At 37.7% G+C, this 21501-nt stretch overlaps 1 protein-coding gene and 1 long non-coding RNA gene across 2 annotated transcripts in view; one reads left to right on the plus strand and one right to left on the minus strand.

The window, feature by feature from the left end:
* Positions 1–1221: 1221 nt before the first annotated feature.
* Positions 1222–6234, plus strand: LOC107970705 (uncharacterized). The gene is made up of 4 exons (XR_001713482.4): positions 1222–1306; positions 1632–1862; positions 2536–2603; positions 5589–6234. It is a non-coding gene; the product is annotated as an uncharacterized LOC107970705 (long non-coding RNA).
* Positions 6235–7714: 1480 nt separating this feature from the next.
* TOMM70 (translocase of outer mitochondrial membrane 70) overlaps positions 7715–21501 on the minus strand; it is a 37614-nt gene continuing 23827 nt past the window's right edge. Inside the window, exons 7-12 of the mRNA XM_526255.8 lie at positions 19260–19394; positions 17776–17883; positions 16842–16958; positions 13291–13388; positions 12286–12408; positions 7715–9973 (exon numbers count right to left, since the gene is read on the minus strand). Of these exons, the coding sequence (XP_526255.2) occupies positions 9820–9973; positions 12286–12408; positions 13291–13388; positions 16842–16958; positions 17776–17883; positions 19260–19394 (735 nt within the window). The 3' untranslated portion in view covers positions 7715–9819. The remainder of the gene's footprint in view (positions 9974–12285; positions 12409–13290; positions 13389–16841; positions 16959–17775; positions 17884–19259; positions 19395–21501) is intronic.

A 21501-nucleotide genomic window follows, 5' to 3' on the forward strand; every position in this document is an offset into this window, starting at 1 on the left:
CCAGAGAAGTTGGCAGCCCCACCCCTCCTACCAGCCTTTGCACTCTTCAAATTTAAAAAGGAGCTACTTATCAACCCCAGGCCCTTCTGGTCTTAGAGGAAGGACTGGGCCAACAAAGAGCACCATGGGAGAATGGCAGTGGTGGCATTTAGTGAAGACAATTTAGTATGAATCTCTGCAAAAGATTTTTTTGATAGCGTTGAGTGTCTGAAAGTCCCATTATTTTTCTTTTTTCTTTTTCCCCAGTAACACTTTCTAGCTCCACGGATAAGGAATCACTGAACCTAGTAGTTCTTAGACAGCTTGGTTTGAGAATCCTTTTGCAGTTAAAAATTAGGGACTGAGCCAGGCGCAGTAGCATGCACCTGTAGTCCTAGCTACATTGAAGGCTGAGGTAGGAGGACCCCTTGAGTCCACAAGTTTGAGTTCAGCCAGAGACCCTATCTCACTATATATATGTATCTCAAAGACTTCAATGGGTTTTTGCTTACATGGGCCAGTAATTGTTGAACAACCAGCTATTTGAGAAAAAGCCCTGATTTTGCTGCTTTTCATGGTGTAAATACTTAACCATGGCTGAGTTTGAGCTATCTGCATGACACCTCTAAACACAGAGTTGGGAATAGATGTGCACAATCAGCTCTGGGGAGCTGGTGCAATCCTGCCCTAGCACACCGCTGGTTTAAGATAGATATATCATATAGATATTTACCATTTACCATATTGGAAAGTAAAATGGAGAAAAATTTAAAACACAAGATACATGAGCACACATTCCATTAGCTATTAAGGTGGTGGACACGGTGTCCAAATGACACGGTGTCATTTAACTTCTGGAAAACAACACTGTGTACTGAGAACAAGAGAAAGACAAATGACTTTTTTAAATTAAGTTTTTAATTTATAATTGATGCATAATTTTACTTTAAAAAAATAAGTGTGCAATTTGGTAAACTTTGACATATACAGCTATAAACCACTGCAATCAAGATAACATATTTACCACCCCCAAAAGTTTCCATGTGCTGTATTATAATCCCTCTGGCTAGTCCTTTGTCAGTCACTGATAAATTTTATTACTATAGATTAGCTTGCATTTTCTAAAATTATATAAAAATGAAATCATGCCATTAGTGCTTTTTCTGTATGTCTTCTTTCACTCAAAATCACTTGGAACTCAAAATTACTTCTATCACTCAAAATCACTCAAAATTACATACTCTGTATGTCTTCTTTCACTCAAAATTACTTCTTTCATTTTTAGACAGAAGCATTTAGACCTCAAAATTACTTGGAGATTCATCTGGTATGTGCATTAATAATTCATAATTCATTCCTTTTTTATTGCTGAGTAGTATACAATTTGTTTATCCATTTATCTGCTGTTGGAGATTTGGGCTATTTCCAGATTTTGGCTGTTGCAAAAAAGCAACCTCACAGATCCTTTTAAAGGATGTCAGGTGCTTTCAGGTAACCCTAGACTACAGTACCACTGCTCTCTATCCTAGCAGGCACACTGAAAGTTAAACCTTGTAATAGTGCGAAATCATTTTCTTTTTTAAAAATGTATTTTCTTACTTTTATATATTTTACTCAGTCTCATGACAGATTACATTTTCTTTTTTAAATAGAAAGTCTTACTGTAAAGCCCACATCTGTATAAAAAAATGAAAGAATGATCTGGTTGATGTGGATGTGTGGAACCTAGGAACCTTCTCTTGGATTTTCTCTTATTCCCCAAAAAACTTCATTTCCTCTAAAGAGCTGCTCAGAAGTTTGAAAACCAGTGGACAAGCCATCCTAGCTGTCTTGATGCTAGAGAAGCAAAGACGCTTTACAGAGATGTAGCATTCCTGTAACAGGTAAGGCAGGTGGATGCTAAAACTTTTTACATTTCTTTTTTTTTTTTTTTTTTTTTTGAGACAGAGTCACGCTGTCGCCCAAGCTGGAGTGCAGTGGCATGATCTTGGTTCACTGCATCCTCTACCTCCTTGGTTGAAGCAATTCTCAGGCCTCAGCCTCCTAAAAGTAGCTGAGACTACAGGCACGTGCCACCATGCCTGGCTAATTTTTGTGTTTTTAGTAGAGACGGGGTTTCACCATGTTGGCCAGGCTGGTCTTGAACTCCTGACCTCAAGTGATCCACCTGCCTTAGCTTCCCAAAATGCTAGGATCAGAGGCGTGAGCCACCGCGCCCGGCCTAATTTTCGTATTTTTAGTAGAAATGGGGTTTCACCATGTTGGCCAGTCTGATCTCGAACTCCTGGCCTCAAGTGATCCACCAGCCTTGGCCTCCCAAAGTGTTGGGATTACAGACGTGAGCCACGGCACCCAGCCTTTTGTTTGTTTTTGTTTTTATGTATTTCATTAAATGAATTGTCCTTTTAGTGGTATATCAGGAGATCTTGCCTTCTGGTACTCTTGAAAAATATGAAAAGAAACAACTGAAGTAGGCATCTCCTATAATTAGTATGTAGCATTTTATTCTTAGAAAATGTGTGGTAACCTGGCCCTGGATTTTACCTTTTTGCAAAGTGATATCCGAATAAAATGAACACTAGATTCCCACTTGGAGTGGAAGAACATTGCAGTTGAGGCCTTGGGTAAGTTTTAACTGCCATACCCCTGTACTCCCCGACTTTCTAATGAATTAGACAATGATGTTTTATTTTTGTTTTTTGTTTTTGCATAATACGTTGAAGTCTGCTATCACAAGTTGTGAACCTCTATCTCTTGCAGTTTAGGTAAGGCAACACATTTAATGAATTCACATTTAAGTGAATTCCTCACAGGGATGACGACCTCTGTTGAAATAGGTCAGGATGTGCAGTTTGTGGTGAAAGTTCTACTTGACTTTGACCTAGCTGTTTGAAGCTGAGAGCTAACAGATAATAAGTGTTGCACTGGTTGCAAATGAATAAATAAGTAACATTATGGGGTTTTAAATGACCAAGGAGTAGATTGTGACATCGACTGGGTATTTAGGGAAGGACTCCTTCCTGATACCAAAAGTTAGGTCTGTGCAAAGTACACCAAGTGGAAAAAAGTTTAGACAAGAGTTTAGGTTTCAAGATAAATATTCTGCTCTATTGGCACTGGTTTTAAGTCTTTTGTGCTACTTTTTAGGCATTGCTGTGTAAGTTTTGGTGGTGTGTGGGTACAATGAAGCCAGCAGGGAAAGAAAGGGAAATGATGTGTGTGCTGCAGGCTAAACCGGGGCTCTTCCTTATGCCTCATAACCACCTGTGTGTGACAGTTTCACATTTCCTATCAAATTATTATCTTCATTCATTTCTACTTGCGAATGAAGTTCGGAGACTAAGAAAAAGCCAGCTGTTGGAATAGAAAGCACTTTAGGATAAAATGGTCTTGTTAAAATCACCAATTAAAAAGTCAAGCCCCTGATATACAAATAACTAAAACACATACATACAAAGACAGTGCTTCTTGTTCAATGATTTACTTCACAGCTGATTCATAATCAAATGAACAAGAATCTGCAAGAACAGAACATGGTGGGCAGGGTCCAGTAATTCCAAATGTTGTCATCCTAGCTCTTCCTGAAGCATATTGAATCCTCCAAGTATATCCCGTTGTGCTAACTAGGCTTTAAGTCTTTTGTCTGTAGATTCATTCTCAAAGTTTCTCCCTCAGAACAAAGAGCATGCCATCCTGTAAAGTACTCTTCCTGATTTTTTTTCACCCAATTTCTTAGTTTCTTTCAATTGCTTTTCAGACCCCGGCAGGCAGATTCTGCCCTCATCTGTCCAGTGACACTCTTCTGGCAGATTACTAAAGACCGATTTGTAGACCTGTCCATGTGGCCTCTCTCAACACCATTGGTGTGACCTTGCTCATACTGCCTCTCTCACCACTTAACATTGTCCCTTAGATGTTAAAGGTCCTTATATTAATAGTTTTATTTTAGCTCCTTTACATTTTATTTTGTCCTGAGGAATCTCAGCTACATGCATGGTCTTCAATATATGCCGATAATTCTCATTCACATAGCTCTCCTGTTGGCTTTTTCCCACTCGTTTAAAAACAACCACTTCACTTTGCTGGACTCTACCTTGAATGCCTCATTTTCAGCTCACACTCATGCTGTGCCTTTATTTAGATTTGTTGTGGTTGTTTCCCCACATTCTGGAAGCTCCTTACCTAAATCCTGTTTATTCCTTAATGCTTAGCACAATTTATTACTCTTGTTTCCATGGCACTACATTGTACTTCTGTTTTAGAGACTACCTTCCTCTGAAGCATATGACAGGTTCATTTACTATCCAGCCCACCAAAACTCAGTTTTTGAGCTCCTCTATGTTCATCTTTTTATGGCTAACCCTCACCATCATGAGTGCTTAGTAAATGTTGAGTTGGAATGAATTTATTCCTACAGGTTGCACTTGTTCTCTCGCCAAGTGTTCTGGCCAAATAATTCTGGAATGATTTCCTTACCTTAAGGGAGTCTGATCTGGGAAGAGCCTGGGACGTGATGTAACTTCATATGCTGTAGAGCTGAATATTCATTTACTTAAGATCTTAGCTCCATCAGAAAGCAGTGTTGATTCAGAGGCCGGGTATGGTGGCTCACGCCTGTAATCCCAGCACTTTGGGAGGCCAAGATGGGCAGATCACTTAAGGTCAGGAGTTCAAGACCAGCCTGGCCAACATGGCAAAACCCCATCTCTACTAAAAATACAAAAATTAGCCAGGTGTGGTGGCACATGCCTGTGATCCCAGCTACTTGGGAGGGTAAGGCAGGAGGAGGTTACAGTGAGCCAAGATCACACCACTGTACTCCTGGGCAACAGAGTTAAACTGTATCAAAAAAAAAAAAATGCAGTATTGATTTAGAGCTAAGGTCACCTGATGCTCAGGCCAGTAATTTCTCCCAGCATCATGCTGTTGTCTAAGGCAGACACTGTAAAGCTCTACACTGCTGAAAAACTAAGCTTGAGATGCATAAAAGAACACATAGAGATGGGGAGTCAGTTCTCCATACATTTTGTGAGTAGAGGCATTGGTGTTTTGTTCCAAACTATCCAATCGAGAATGTTCATATAATGACAGCTTTGGAAGATAGAGACTATCTTCCTCTGGATCATAGGACAGGTTTGTTTACTATCTGATACAGTCAAAATAGTGTTTCCCTCTAATGCGAAAGTCAGGCCAGTTTGCTTGTGACCTCATTAGATTTGGGCTGTGACGCAAACCCACTGCATGTGCAGTATCCACCTAGCTTGCCTTGTGTCACTCCCATGGGATCTGTGGCTCAAACTCATGTCGCTTGCTGTGTTCTAAATAATTAAGTCTGTTGTCTGACCCAGGAGTCTCATGTCTTCTGCCAGCGTTCAGAAAACTAGTTTTCAAGAAGGGTAACATCTTAGACCTTTTACAGCTCTTGACACAGAGCAATATTGAGAAATAAAATCAGGTAAAAGTTATTTAATATAGCAGTTCAATAATTTAGGCCATGGATCATCTCTGCAGAGAATCCTACCATGCTGCATTCTTGCTTTAAACCTTTCACCCTCTAAAACGATGCCCAAGAGCCAATGTTAGTCATGGTCTTTCTGTATTTGCTCTAGGTAAGCTGTTTCATAGCCTTCCAGGACAACACTTGCACAGGTTATCTTTAAGCACCAACAAAAGAAATGGAGAAATTTGAGCCATGTATCCTGAGCTCTGAAAGGCAGCAATCATCTTGACCCCAAGCATACACCATGTTCAGCTTCCTCCCCTTGGCCAGGTACCACAGCTACTTCTATCCCAGTGATCAGCAGGCCCTCCAGCATGAAGACCTTTGAGAAGGATCTATAGCTGTCAACTCCTAATATGATTTGTGCACTATCACCTTGAAGTAAACCAGACTAGTTATTTTCATGCTAAGAGTTTGAAAACAGTGCCTTCTTTCTGATGTCTCTTGTAGAATATTGGCAGCGGGATCTCAATTTTTACTTTATACCTGAAGGGCAGCTTTTTGGTCTGATAGTTGTAGTGCAATCATTCATATTTTAAATCACAAATACCCCCACCTGTTGATGAAAACTCCAGTCTGTGGCATGGGTGTACATTCACTGCCTAAACCATCTTTGGCCAAAATTTGCGTGTATATGAAGTCATTCTACTTTAGCATACTCAAAGGCATTCCTTTAAACCATTTATCTGCTTGTACACAATAGCCAAAGGAATATTTGTTACTATGGCTGATGTAATAAACTATCATCACAAATTTAGTGGCTGAAAAAAACAAAGTTATTCTCTTTTACTTCTGGAGTCCAAATTCATGGGGCCAAAATGAAGGTGTTGGCACTCTGCTCTAGGGCAGGATCCGTTTCTTGCCTTTTCCAGTTTCTGGTAGTTGCCAACATTCTTTGGCTTGTGGCCACATCACCTCCAGTCTCTGCCTCTGTGGCAACACTGCCATCTCCTCTTCTGTCTAAAACCTTCCTCTTACATAGACATTTGTGACTGCATTTTAAGGTCACCAGATCATCTAGGATAATCTCCCCTTCTCAAGACCCTTCACTACATCTGCAAAGCCCATTTTTTGCCAACTAAAGTAACATTCACAGGTTGCAGGGATAAGGATGTGGCTGTCTTTTGGGGAATCATTACTCATCAGTGTGGTAAAGCTTGCAAGTAAATTAAAATTTTGTCACTTTGTTCACAAATCAATTTAGCAGAGGATGGGAATAGGACTAATTATAACCCGTATCCCCACAACTCCTAAGTTATTTCCTTATAAATACAAATTCCATACAGGACAGTCTTGGGTAATTGTTATTCTATACTCCTAAGTTTCCTGGTTTGGCTATATTGTCCTCCTGTTATAGTCTTATGATAACAATTAGTTGACTTCTACAGGTACAAACTACTATTTAAACTACAATTTGAGTTCCCAGAGGGCAGAAAGTTCTGTCTGAACTGTTTTACAGCCAAAGTTGCTTTTTATTGTTTTGGGATGTATTCTCTAATTATACCACAATTTTCAAGGATAATTATTTCAGGTATGCTTTCTGAGAGACTCCATGTGGTTGAGAACTATGATCAATCTCACTGGTGAAACCAGATTCAAAATAAACTTACTTATCCACAGGGTCCATGTCTGATTGGCAAGCTTCCAGGCTGCTGTGCATGTATGGATAAGGTAGAGGCAAAGAATGAAATAAGTTGGCTCTACCAGCTCTCTGTGGAGCCTTGTTTCACAGTAGGAGGGGTGGATGCTCTCAAGAAACTCCACCATTCATACCAACAAACTTATTTTGCTTCATATGCTAACATTTCCTGTATGTTCCTATTTTCAAAGTTATTTTGAGTTCACAAGAGATTCACTGTGAATTTACGCAATAGCATAATAAATAAATAAACTACCTTTTTTTTTTTTTTGAGACGGAGTCTTGCTCTGTTGCCCAGGCTGGAGTGCAGTGGCGTGATCTCAGCAGGTTCACTGCAACCTCCGCCTCCCGGGTTCAAATGATTCTTCTGCCTCAGCCTCCCAAGTAGCTGGGACCACAGGCGCCCACCACCACACCCGGCTAATTTTTTGTATTTTTAGTACAGACGGATTTCACCGTGTTAGCCAGGATGGTCTCGATCTCCTGACCTCGTGATCCGCCCGCCTCGGCCTGCTAAAGTGCTGGGATTACAGGTGTGAGCCACCATGCCCAGCCTAAACTACCTATCTTTCTATTTAAAGAATAGATAGAAAAGCTTGAATGTAATATTTATTTGGTGAATTTACATGTGAGGTCATTTACAAAAGAAAGATACAGACAGATGCAGCTTTCAGTGCAGTTTCAAACATTTTCACAACAGGCAATAGTCCATGAGAATTTGGAATGACAGTATAGAATGGCACATGCTTCAGTTTCCTTTGTGTTTCTCTACCCAGCCCCAAGATGAAAGAAGGGAGAAGAGTAGAAGAAAATGTCAGTGTTAATGTAAATACAGCCATGCAAATAAAAACTTTTTTAAAGTCAGAGGTCATTCAGAGATGTAGAACATTTCTGTATTTGGGGGTTATCAGAAGGTGCATAATTTAAAAACAAAATGCAGCGGTTTCAAACTTCCCATCATCCAAATCATCTTGAATTATATTAACTGCACCAACTAATTAGTGACCTCCTCAATATTTTCCAAAGATTGACTTTGAAAGGGAGTCATTTCTAATAGTTTCTAAAAAAGATAGCATTTGTAGACAAATCTTTTTGGTTTCAACAGAATTAAGCACCCTTAAGGGGTGTAAAAATGCTCCTTTACTCCCAACAGTGTAAACCATAATTATAATTCGTTCTTAAATAAACCCCTCCCCATCCTGAGTATTTCAAAACAAAAGACCCCTGAAGAACACAACCCTTCCCTCACCAGAAAAATCTAGCATATAAGCAAAAGGATGGTCTTTAAAAGTGGAAAATGGAAATAAATCGTAAAGTGATTTCTAAGTAAGGAGGTGGAGTAAAGCTTAAACACTGTCAGTATCCCTAGTGAAGACCTGGACCTGGGTAGTTAGTCCTTAGAGATCAAGGTTAGCTCACTACAAAAAGCACTCTACATGTCCTCAGCATCTTCAAAAATAAGTGGCTCAAAATTCCTTAAGCACATGTAGCCATAGTTAAAGCACTAAACTTGTTATTTCAGGAAATACTATGCTCTGGCTCCAAGTCTTACATCCTTTTTGACCCTTTAGCCACATGTCCTTCACTAGAAATTTTAAGCTATTTTAATACTCCCATGTATCACACTTACTCTACCTTTATTTGGGTTTTACATACAAGCAATCTGCACTTTGATTTTAAAAAAGTTCTAAAATTTTTTAAAGGATGGAGTCTTGCTATATTGCCCAGGCTGGAGTGCAGTGGCTATTCGCAGGTGCAATCATCATGGCACATTACAGCCTCGAGCTCCTGGTCTCAAGCCTCTTGCCTCAGCCTCCCTAGTAGCTGAGACTATAAATAGTATATACAGTGCCACTGTACCCTCTATCCTACATTTTTAAAAGCTCACCATTAAATAGTACTAATTATTATAGAAAATAGTCACAGACAATTATAAACACACTACTGTTTCATCTTACCTCTTTGTCTGGTCCACTCCCCCATCAATACTCAGTCTTCCAACACATATATCAATTAGAATATTTTGCATCTGCATAATTTACTGCAAGAAAATCTGCTGTTGTGGACTTTAAGAAGAATGTACACTATCCATTAGAGTGGAAAGGGGCCAAGAGGATTAATAAGTGCCACCAAGTTTCTAAAACTGCAGAATCAGAGGCATTGTGCATGCTGACAATGGTTTAAAGGGTCTCTCAATTTTACTTTAATCCCCCATTTAACCTTTGTTTCTTTCAAAAAATCAACTGAAAGCGGTTAACTGAATATAAATCTATTTTACAGCATTTACTACGTTAATTTAAAAATCAACATGCTGTAAAATACTTACATTATTCACACATATATATAAAGACGGAATCATCCAGAACATAATCAACTGCCAACCCCCATTAAAAAAAAAATCAACAAATCAGTTTTTATTTGCATGGCCAATTATCATTTGTACTCTTTGCAACTTTATTTAAAAATCCCTTTAACATGTTCTAATCTTTTGTTGCACAGGGAATAAAAGCTGCAAGACTGCAAACTTCCTTCAACAGCCACACCCACAACACCTAGACATGAAACAGATGTAACAAATAACAACACCACAAACAGAAATACTGATTTCCACCATTCAACACAGTTCATGACAGTGTCTTTAGGGTTCAGTTGAAGAGGGGGTAAACTTTTAAAAAGAGGGTCAGTCTGCTTTCCCCCTGTTTTATAATGTTGGTGGTTTTAATCCGTATTTCTTTGCAACTTCTGTCTGGGCATGGGCGGCATCGCAAAGTGAATACAGATGGGCCATCTCCATTTCCGATTTGGCCAGGTTAATAGCTTTGTTGAACATGTCAATGGCTTTCTCCATGTTTCCTCTAAAAGAACAAAAATTTTAAGTCTCAGATTCAACAAGCACTTCACAATATTCAATGAAGGTTGTAAGTGATGGTACATGAAGTCTGACCACTAAGTTTCTTCACAATATTCAATGAAGGTTGTAAGTGATGCTACATGAAGTCTGACCACTAAGTTTCTACTATCATTCTAGTAAAACGCTTCTTTTAAAATAAACAAGAGTACCTACCACATTGAAAGCACTCAATGAATGTCAACTACTATTACAAATACTATGTGCTTACATTATATCCCTTGTATTCTGTGTTTACTGATAAGAACAGTCAGACTAGGGAAATTGATTGGCTTATTTAAAATCACAATTCTGTCTGGTTCCTAAATTCTACATGTTTCTACTGTTAACATGAGACTCCTTTAGAAAGCAGTGACATAATATCAGGACACTAATGACATGCAAGGGCCTTACCTTCACAGACTGATGTGGGCCCACCTCTTTCTGTTTCATCTCTTACCAGCACATCCCCAACCCCATGCATCTCTACTCTTCAGGCAGTCTATGTGAGTTCCTCACACCTATTCAATAAATACTCAGATTTATTGCCTCTGCCTGATTCTGGTCAAATCCACAGCTATCTAAGAACCAACTGTTTTAAGTAACTAGTATTAGCTACATATATATGCAATCCTACAAAGAATATTAAGTCCCTACTATATATATATACCTGTATATACAGAGTCTAACTGGCATACATGTTAGTAAGGTACATTTTATTGGCATATGTGCCAGTTAGACTATATGCCAGTAAGAGGTACCACTAGGGTGACTATATTTAATCCCCTATTATAATATATGGCAACGTGATAGGCTTATTTTTAAAAAAACTTTTTTCAAGAGTTCATGTTCTGGCATTAGGCCAACAGCTAGCAGATCTGCAAAATCCTAGGATAATCTGCAATTTCATTTATTCAAATTCACTTATTTAATTGTAAGGTTCAGAATGGATTTTTTAAAAGTTCAATTAACATGTGAACAAAATTCCATCAAACCCTATCAGAGGTCTTTAATTAACCCAGGATCTATGAAAGCCTTAAATTAAAAGCAAAGTGTTTTTGTGTGCATTATTCTAAGAAGAATCCACAGCTTCGCTCAAAAAAGATTAAGAACTACCACCCTATCCTATTCTAGTACAAGAATATTTTATTCACTTTAACAAATTAGCAATTAAGAAATAATTTAGGCTGGGTGCAGTGGCTCACACCTGTAATCCCAGCACTTCAGGAGGCTGAGATGGCCAAGAGTTTGAGACCATCCTGGCCAACATGGCAAAAGCCCATCTCTGCTAAAAATACAAAAAGTTAGCTGGGCATGGTGGTGCGTGCCTGTAAGTCCCAGCTACTTGGGTGGCTGAGGTACAAGAATCGCTTGAACCTGGGAGGCAGAGGTTGCAGAGTCAAGATTGTGCCACTGTACTCCAGCCTGGGCTGGAGACTCTGTCTCATAAAAAGAAGAAAAAAAAACTTAATATTTACATGCCACTGTGGGTACAGAATGGTTAAAAGAAACACAATTTTTTTTTTTTTACCAGCCTATATATATTCTGCCTACTGTAGAGCAGGGAGAGGACTACAGGAGGGGCTGGATGATAGGGAATTAAGAAAACTCATGCTGCTTCCTGACAAATGATAATGCCAAGATCAGTGACTGTGGTATCAGTGATATATGAGCTCAAACCCTGTCTTCTCTATTGGCTTACTGTGCAACCTTGTAAACCTAAGCCCTCTGGGCATCAGTTAAATTAGGGATCATATAATCTCCACCTTTATAAAGATGGGGATGAAGATTAATTGAAATAGTACTTAGGAAACATCTAAAGTTTAGTACTTGGCCTAAAGTAGGAAACTCAAATGAATGGCAATACCAATATTAAGATGGTATACAATAAATCCCATATATAAAACAGCTGTCACCTTTTAATGGTGGATCTTAAGAGCAACTCTGGATAAACACTTACACAAAATAAGAGGTTAAGGACAGAGCTGCAAAAAATGTTCTTATCCAACTCTGATTTTAAAGAAAATTCAGGGACTCTGAGTTGATGTTGCAACTTGCCCAGTCATTTGGCTGGATGCTTCTTTGGAGGTGGGTCCAGATTTTCTGGCAACTTGGCTACCAATCCTTATGTCACTGCCTTAGCACATTTTTTTTTCCAACGTGAATAATACAGGTGAAAAGAGGAAAGAACATAACAGACTTTAACATGTACGTAATAAGAACAAAAAGCTAAATATCTATGGAGCTACCATACATTTCCTAACAGACTCCAGAAGTTACCTTTGTACTTCAATAGTTCCCATGGTTTCATAGGCAAAATCACATTTATTGTCAATTTCAATAGCCTTGCTGATAAGTTCCAAACCTCTATCCAGATCTTGCTTCCACTGAAGTTGAAGTAAACTGCAAATGCAAAAAAAAGTCAGATGTGACCATGGCCCAGTATCAGTAGGAATACACACACATTAATATGACTCAATTTCTGCCTTCAATGAACTTATAAGTTAACTTATAAGGAAAAACAAAACCTAAAGCAATATATAATCAGCATCAAATTGTGTTTTTTTCTCAGCTTATATTGGTTTGCTAGTCTAAGTTCCTTATTACAAAAAGTGTTCAATGGTCTAGGCTCTATTACCAATCTTGCATCCCTTATTTTTCACTTTATATAAATTTAAGTGAAGTTTCTTAGGATAATTCAAGTACGCAAGGACACGAACACTTGTGTATGCTTCCTATTTGGATATAAGCCAACAGCTGACAGGATGTTCAGTTTGAAATTAAAACCCTTAACATAGAGCAAGAATAGTACATTAATTTCTTTCTTTTTGTTTTTTTTGGGACAGAGCCTCACTCTGCCGCCCAGGCTGGAGAGCAGTGGTGCAATCTTGGCTCACTGCAACCTCTGCCTCCCAGGTTCAAGCGATTCTCACTCCTTAGCCTGCTGAGTAGCTGGGAATCGGGCATGTGCCACCACACCTGGCTAATTTTTTGTAGTTTTAGTAGACACCGGGTTTCACCATGTTGGTCAGGAGGGTTTCGAACTCCCAACCTCAGATGATCTGCCTGCCTCGGCCTCCCAAAGTACTAGGATTACAGGTGTAAGCCACTGCGCCTGGCCTCCTTAACTAATTTCTGTAAGAATGAAAAGACATCTAGGAGCATTAAGAAGTTTGTCAATTAACTTCTCTACCACAGTCCCCTTCCTCAGTGGCCAAAATAAATACATTTTATTACTATGCAAGAAATTTATTATCTCATTGGAACAATCACAAAAATACATACCCTTTATGAACATATGTTGTAGCATTATCTGGTTCCAAATCAATACATTTATCATACATTTCATCAGCTTTACCAAACTGTTGTTGATCTGTTAATGCCTATGTGAGGAGATACTTCAATTATATTAAGGTAACCGTCAACCTAAGCAGTTAAAAGTATACTTATTATTCATTATAAAAATTTACTTCATTTATTCATTATTACAAAATTATCGCGTTTTGGGGATACAGACTGATTTACATTTTACATCTTAATTATCGGAGTTTTTAGGTGGCACTGCTATAAATATGAAATCTTAACTATCCTCTTTCTTCAGCAAGTGGTTAGTTATATGCCACGGCAGATAATCTCTGGTAAACTGTTCAATACAGATAATCCCATTCTTAGTCACAGCTCTAATATCACATTCTCATAGGTACAGTCACATCACTTATTCATAATTTATCATAATACAGCCCAAGGGAATTTTTTTTTTTTTGAGATAGAGTTTCATTCTTGTCGCCCAGGCTGGGGTGTAGTGGCGCAATCTCTGTTTTCTGCAACCTCCGCCTCTTGGGTTCAAGCGATCCCCCTGCCTCAGCCTCCTGAGTAGCTGGGACTACAGGCGCCCAACACCTTGCCTGGCTAATTTTTGTATTTTTAGTAGAGATGGGGTTTCACCATGTTGGCCAGGTTGGTCTCGAACTCCTGACCTCAGGTGATCCACCCACCTCGGCCTCCTAAAGTTCTGGGATTACAGGAGTGAGCCACCGCACCTGGCCAGGGAATTATCTTAAGGGCAATATTCCTTTGGAAGTATAAGTTAAGATGTATGTGTTAAATGTCTTCAGAGCTATTTGTTTAAAATTATTGATTTTTTAAAAACCAGCTATAACTGCTTCAACTAATATATCTCCAAAAATAATTCCCTAATATTATCTATAATACCTAGCCCATATTCAGTTAACCCCGGTTATTTATAAGATGACTTTTAAGAAGTATGTGAGTCATTATATTTAGCTGTATGGCTCTTAGTCTTTTCATATCTAAAATAAGCCAACTTAAATGAAATATTTTAAAAATCGCTCTTAAAAATATCAAAGAAATGTAGCCAGCACATCTTCTTTATAATAAAAATCAGAAAGATATAGAAAGTAGAAATATTTTTATAGCTTCCATCATTGTGAGCATGGATGCCTTCCTGATATATTTATCTATCTCTATTTACTTCCCTATTTGTTTTCTTTCACATGGTTGAGTTCATTTTGTATGCAATTCTCCCTTTAATAATAGGCAGTGCTGTATCTTGCTTTGTAACTTTAATGTATTTGTAACTTTTAATGGCTGCATAATATACCATTAAGTGAGTGTACCACAATTCTGCAAACATAATTCAATTTTCTGTTAACATTTAGGATTTTCCCCAATTGTTTGTCATAGTTAACAATAATGTAATAAATACTTATTTTGAAAACAAAAGAAGCAGCTATAACCAACTTTTTAAGACAAATCCCACGGCTGAAATGGAAGGCACAGTTCTGTGGATATCAGACTATGCTCAAGCTGTAACTTTGCAAGTTGGCCAGCATCTACGCCAAAGCTTTGAGGGCCAAAAAAGTTACACTAAGTACACATACATATACACACACACGTACTGTATGCATATATAAAGTTACATATACTATATAGTGAAGCTAAAATTAGAAAACAGACCAAAGAAAAGAAATTTGAGTGCAAACTGACTGTAATAATGCTAATGCTGATGAGAAGACAGCTCATACAAACCAAACCTATCTTGAAGGCAGAATGGTAATAGGGAAATATGCTATTGGGAAAGTTCTGCAGAGGAGTTGTTCCCCAGTAGTGGTTGCTATTCGGTGGCCTTTGCTCTTCTAGATGCTTAGAGAAATCTGCACCAAAAAAGCCCTTCTGAATTCCATGACAATGATGAGGATGTTGCTGTCATTTCCTGGTTTGTTACTAATTATAAGGCATAAACTCAAGTGTACCCATTCATACGATTAAAATGTACACTTTAATGTAGTTATATATAAGACCTACCTCTAAAGAACAGATCCAACACAAATCAATTTTCTCATAGTTCCACCCTCAATAAACCCTTAAAATCCTTGTGAAATTGTTCTTATAACCTGCCTACAGATACCATGAAGGAAATTAAAAACAAAATAAGCATCCTTAAGAATGGTTTAAGGAGAGGGGTCAACCAGCGATGGTATTTTTTTTTTTTTGGAAATGGAGTCTCACTCTTGCCCGGGCTGGAGTGTAGTAGTGTGATCTCAGCTCACTGCAACCTCCGCCTCCTGGGTTCAAGCAATTCTCCTACCTCAGCCTCCCGAGTTGCTGGGATAACAGGTGTGCGCCAAACCACACCCAGCTAATTTTTGTATTTTTAGTAGAGATGGGGTTTCTCCATGCTGGCCAGGCTAGTCTCAAACTCCTGGCTCAAGTGATCCACCTGCCTCAGCCTCCCAAAGTGCTAGGATTGCAGGCAGGAGCCACCACACCCAGCCAGGGGATAGTAATTTGTTATCGTTTCCTGTTTCTGTGCTGTGGGGAAAAACCCAACATGTCTTTTGTAATTAAAAAGAAAAAAAAAAAAAGAAAAAGAAATTACATAGAGCAGCAGTCCCCAACACCTTCCCAGCACTTTTGGCACCACGGATTGGTTTTGTGGAAGACAATTTTTGCATGGATGGGGGTAGGAGGAGGAGGGATGATTTTGGGATGAAACTGTTCCACCTCAGATCATCAGGCATGAGAATCTAATGCTGCTGCAGATTTGACAGTGACAGGAGGTGGAGCTCAGGTGGTGATGCTTGCCCAATGCTCACCTGCTGTGCAGCCCCATTCCTACGAGGCCACAAAGCAGCTGTACCCCTGATATAGAGTATTGAGATGGCTAGTTTATGTAGACACCAAAACCAATTTTCAGCTTTAAGAAAGAAAACCGAGTCATTCAGAGATCTTTTATTTGAGGGGAAAATGTATGACCGTCACTACAAGAAGCTAATCATTTTCATTTAAATGGATGATTTAAAACTAAGAAGTTTTCAAGAATTTCATACTACAATAAAAAAATTCAGATTTAAATCCTGCTTTCCATAGCTTCAATCCTAAACCAAGAGAGTTTCAGGAATTTTAGATAAAGCAAAGATAAATTAAAATAAACCATTACAACAACCTAGCCATATAAAAAGGCAGTGACCAGATAGAAAGAAAAGCCTTTCCATGGATATTTTCTCCACCAATTGCATACGGTAAATTTTCCTAAGGTAATTACTTTTTGCAAAACCAATCCAAATGAAGACAGGAGGGAAATTCTCGCCTTAAGGTTCCCCATATTGAGTTTAGGGCCATGATTTCCAAATTGTGTAACAAAGGAGCCTCTTCTGAGGTGATTCGGGACCAACCAGGGGCCATGAGAATCAATCAGGAACAAAGCCACCTGCTTCCAAAGAAGCTGCAACCATGATAGCACTGTTTTCTGATTTCCATACTGAGATTTAGCATATGTATGCAGTTATTTTTAAAAAACCTGAAAAAACATTTACCTGGGCGTATAGTGCATAGCCTTCGGCACACCTTGGAAATTTCTTTATGACCTCTTCAAAACCTTTCATAGCTGCTTGGATTTGTGAAGAGTTGTTTCCCGTATATGCCTGGCGGTACTATAAAAAATCAAAACAGGCCTGTCAAATCAAGAACTCAAAAACTCATGGAATGTTAACATAAACACACAAAATTACATAAATATTTCCAAAAAAACAGGTGATTTGCTAACATAATCTGCAGCATCCAAAAGGGTTCCAAGTAGGTATCTCAGCAGCAGAGAGCCAAAGGTTATGCACAACTAGGACTCCATGGCCACTATACAATTTCAAGATGTTCAATACTGTAGAAGAGGGCATACTAATTTGTAAGAAGTGAACTTTGCAATAAATGAATTTTAAATCTAGTAAAATTTTTGTCATTTTCATTTATAATATATATTTGTGACATAATTTCTTCCTTTAAACTGAAAATTCTTTTACGACTCCAGCCATACAGCTAACTGGAAGTATCTTATTTTACTAGAAAAATTTTTACTTAAAAAAAAAAACAAAAAACAACCTTTTGAGCTTTGTGTTTCTGAATATTAAGAAACAGTTCTATGAAGCAGGGGTGAGAGAGCAAGTTACATGGTGTCATGTTTACAGAGTATTTCCTCAAAATGTTTTTGCTCTTTATATTGATTTATGATGAAGCAGGGAGACCAGTTCTGTTTAGGGAAGTATAAAATCAGGGACAAACATCTATCAAGATGAACCCAAACAAATGTCCAGAGAAATACAAGAGCTAGGTATCAATCAGCACCTTTTTTCCTCAGTAGTTATCCTTTGGGAAAGAAAGAAAAAGACGACTTTGTAGACAATGAGATACTCATTTTTGTTGACGCTGGAAAATAAAAGTGATGTTTAGGAAAATACAAAAGAAAGTAGTACCTACCAATGCAAAACATTTCTGTGCTTGTGCCAGAGCAGACTCAGGTCTTAACCTAATACATTCATCAAAATCTGCCACTGCTTCTTCAACTTGATCAAGGAGTATTTTCAGCTAAGAAAAAAATACGTAAATAAATGTAATTCAACTAGGCGCACCAGTTAAGTATGTTCAGTGTCTCATCTCTATTATTACACCTCAGCATAATGCTGAGCATGTAGTAGTAATTCAATATATAATTACTTTCTAGAAACAGTGATTTAAAAATCTTGAAATTTAAAAGGCAAGATTCCAAAACATAAAAATGGTATCCAACTTATAGAAAGGACTACAAGCCAACCATTTCTGCCCTGCAATTCTGATCACTATTAAGCAAGAAACCCCTTCTTCTAGAAAACTAAACATCCTGTACATTCTAATATCAAAGCAGGTTAGACATCAGATAATTACCTTTCAAATTAATCTTCAGACACTACCAGTAAAGATCAAAATGTCAAGAATTTTAAGAGGTTATCTCAACACTTAACACCCTTCTGAAAGAAATACAGTCATGCATATTTACATTTCAATCAACAGACCACATATACAACAGTGGTCCCAAAAGATTGTAATACTGCATTTTTACTGTACCTTTTCTATGTTTAGATATGTTTTAGACACACAGATACTTACCATTGTGTTACAACTGCCTATAATATTTGGTATAGTAACATGCTATACACGTTTGTAGCTTAGGAGCAACAGGCTACAACATACAGCTTAGGTGTGTAGTAGGCTATACCATCTAGGTCTGTAGAAGTACACTCTATGATGTCCACACAACAAAATCGCCTAATAATGCACTTCCCTGGCAGGACACATGACCCTATTAGGTAAAATTCTCCATTAGAAAGAACTTCGGCTCTTCTGTTATTATTAATGCATAGCCCACACTTTATACCATAATGCATTCCAAGAAGCCATGTTAAGCTGATTATAAAGCCATGTTTTCCCCACCTGAGGCAGTAATTGGAAACTGTTTCTTCACTATATATTTCTACTAAAAAACTAATATGCCTGTTATAAAACTTCAAAAGATAAATATATTTATTTTTACTATTTGGACAGTCCAGACTATTTCCTTATAGCAAGAAGCTCACAAAAATCATCCTGTTGATTCTAGAATTAACTCACATTGCTTACTAAATGTTATTAATGTTTTACTCATTGAAACCTATGAACCAGAAACACCAGAAAAACAAACTTGAACTGGTAAGCCAACAGTTTTTGCCTTCCTTTACTCTTTTTTCATAAGTAAATACCAAAATTAAAGACAAATATTCAAGACAGACTAAACAAAGGCCAATTCAAACTGTAAACCACTGTGATACTTTGTTCACAGCTATCAGAAATTATATAAGAAAACTCAAGAAAATTACATAAGAAATTCTCAAAAATGGTATCAAAGCTCAATCCACAAGTCAGACCTCTAGGTAAGAAAACAGACTTACCTGTCCTCGGTGGTGATAAACATCTGCATTCTGAGGATCGATGTCAGCAGCCATGTTAAAATCTTGAGTGGACAGCAAAGGCTGCTGCTGTTGCATGAACATGCTGCCTCTTTTGATGAGAGCATTTGCTCGAAGCTATATACCCCAAGTGAGGAAAGGTTCATCATTACTTTTTTTTCTTCCAATCTAGTTTCTTTAAATAACAGCTTTTTTCTATAATCTACATATCACAAAGGTCACCCTTTTAAAGTATGCATGTCACCTGTTTTTAGTATATTCACTAAGTTGTGTGTTGATTACCACTATCTAATTCCAGAACATTTTCATCACCCTTAAAAGAAACCACATACAAATAAGCAGTCACTCTCCATCCCCCTCACCTCCTACTCTTCAGCCCCTAGAAAATACCAACCTATTTTCTATTTCTATGGATTTGTATATTCTGGATGTTTCATGTAAGTGGAATCATACATTATATATAGCCTTTTGTGTCTGGCTTCTTTGATTTAGCATAATGTTTTCAAGGTTCATCCATATTGTAGCATGTATCAGTTTTTCATTCTTTTGTTATGCCTGAAAAATATTCCATTGTACAGATATCACATTTTATTTATCCATTCATCAACTGATGGACATTTGAGCTGCTTCCACTTTTTGGCTACCATAAATAATGCTGCTATGAACATTCACATACAAGGTTTTTAAAAAAGCTTTTTAAAAATAGAGATGAGATTTTGCTACGTTATCCAGGGTAGTCTAGAACTCCTGGGTTTCCAAAGTGCTGGGATTACAGGTGTGAGCCTCCACACCCAGCTCTCATGTACAAGTTTTTGTGTTAACGAACGTATTAAATTCTCTTGGGTATATACCTAGGAGTGGAATTACTAGATCATATGGTAAGTTTCTGAGGAATTGCCAAACTAATTTCCAAAAGGGCTTCACCATTGTATTAATATATTTCCACCAGCAATGTATGAGGGTTCCAATTTTCCACATCTTCAAAAACACTTATTATTGTCCAATGTTTTTTATTAGAGCCTTATTGTCTTTTTGATTATAGCCATCCTAGTAGGTGTGAAGTGGCATCTCATGGTGGTTTTGGTTTGCATTTCCCTAATGGCTAATGATGCCAACAATCTTGTCATTTATTATTGGTCATTTGTATATTCTTTGGAGAAATGTGTATTCAGATCCTTTGCCCATTTTTAACTTAGTTTGTCTTTTTATTGTTGAGCTCTAAGAGTTCTTTATTCTGGATACAAGCTCCTAATCAGATATATGATTTGTGAATATTTTTCCCATGTTGTGTGATGTGTTTTCTCTTTCTTGATGGTGTCTTTTCACACAGAAGTTTTTTTTTTTTTTTTTTTTGAGACAGGATCTCTGTCACCCAGGCTGGAGTACAGTGGCACAAGTCACGGCTCACCGCAGACTTGACCTCCCAGGTACAGGTGATCCTCCCATCTCAGCCTCCTGAGTAGCTACGACTACATGCACATGCCATCATGCCCGGCTAATTTTCAGGCATGAGCCACCACCCCCAGCCAAGCACAGAAGTCTGATCACGTCCAATCTATTTTTTTTTTTTTTTTGGTTGCTTGTGCTTTTGGTGCCATATCTAAGAAACTGCTGCTTATCTAAGGTAACAAACATTTAGTCCTCTATTTTATCCTAACAGTTTTATAGTTTTAGCTCTTACATTTAGGGCTCTAATCCATTTTGAGTTAATTTTTGTGCATGGCATATGGTAGGCATCATTACTACTTGCCATTAAAAGTCATGTGATCATGAAAACAATACGTTTCTTTAAAATTTTGTTCAAAGCAATACTACATACATATAGAACAAATAATAACATCCTCCACAATTATAACAAAAACATATAACATATAACAGTTGTAATCATCAGGAAAATCAGCAGAAAATAATATTAAAGATAATATTATGAGGGTATCTTCAATTTGAAAATCTCATTTTGAAAGAAACTTTTAACAATATTTAGGTCTTAAAAACAACTTTTATATCCCCCCAAATATAGGAGAGGAGAGAGGCTACAGAGTTCATTTAATGCAATGAGGAAACAGGTCACAGAGATGTTAACAAACTAATAAGTAATATAGTTAATTGGTGGTTAAATTGTTTTGTTACACTGAATAGAATGTAACAATTCAACAGATGCCCCTGACTCTTAATTATGAAATGTGTTAATACATAGCACATTAAGAATACTTAGAAAATGAAA

The sequence above is a fragment of the Pan troglodytes genome, chromosome 2 (assembly GCF_028858775.2).
Source record: "Pan troglodytes isolate AG18354 chromosome 2, NHGRI_mPanTro3-v2.0_pri, whole genome shotgun sequence".
In the NCBI taxonomy this organism is placed as follows: Eukaryota; Metazoa; Chordata; class Mammalia; order Primates; family Hominidae; genus Pan; species Pan troglodytes.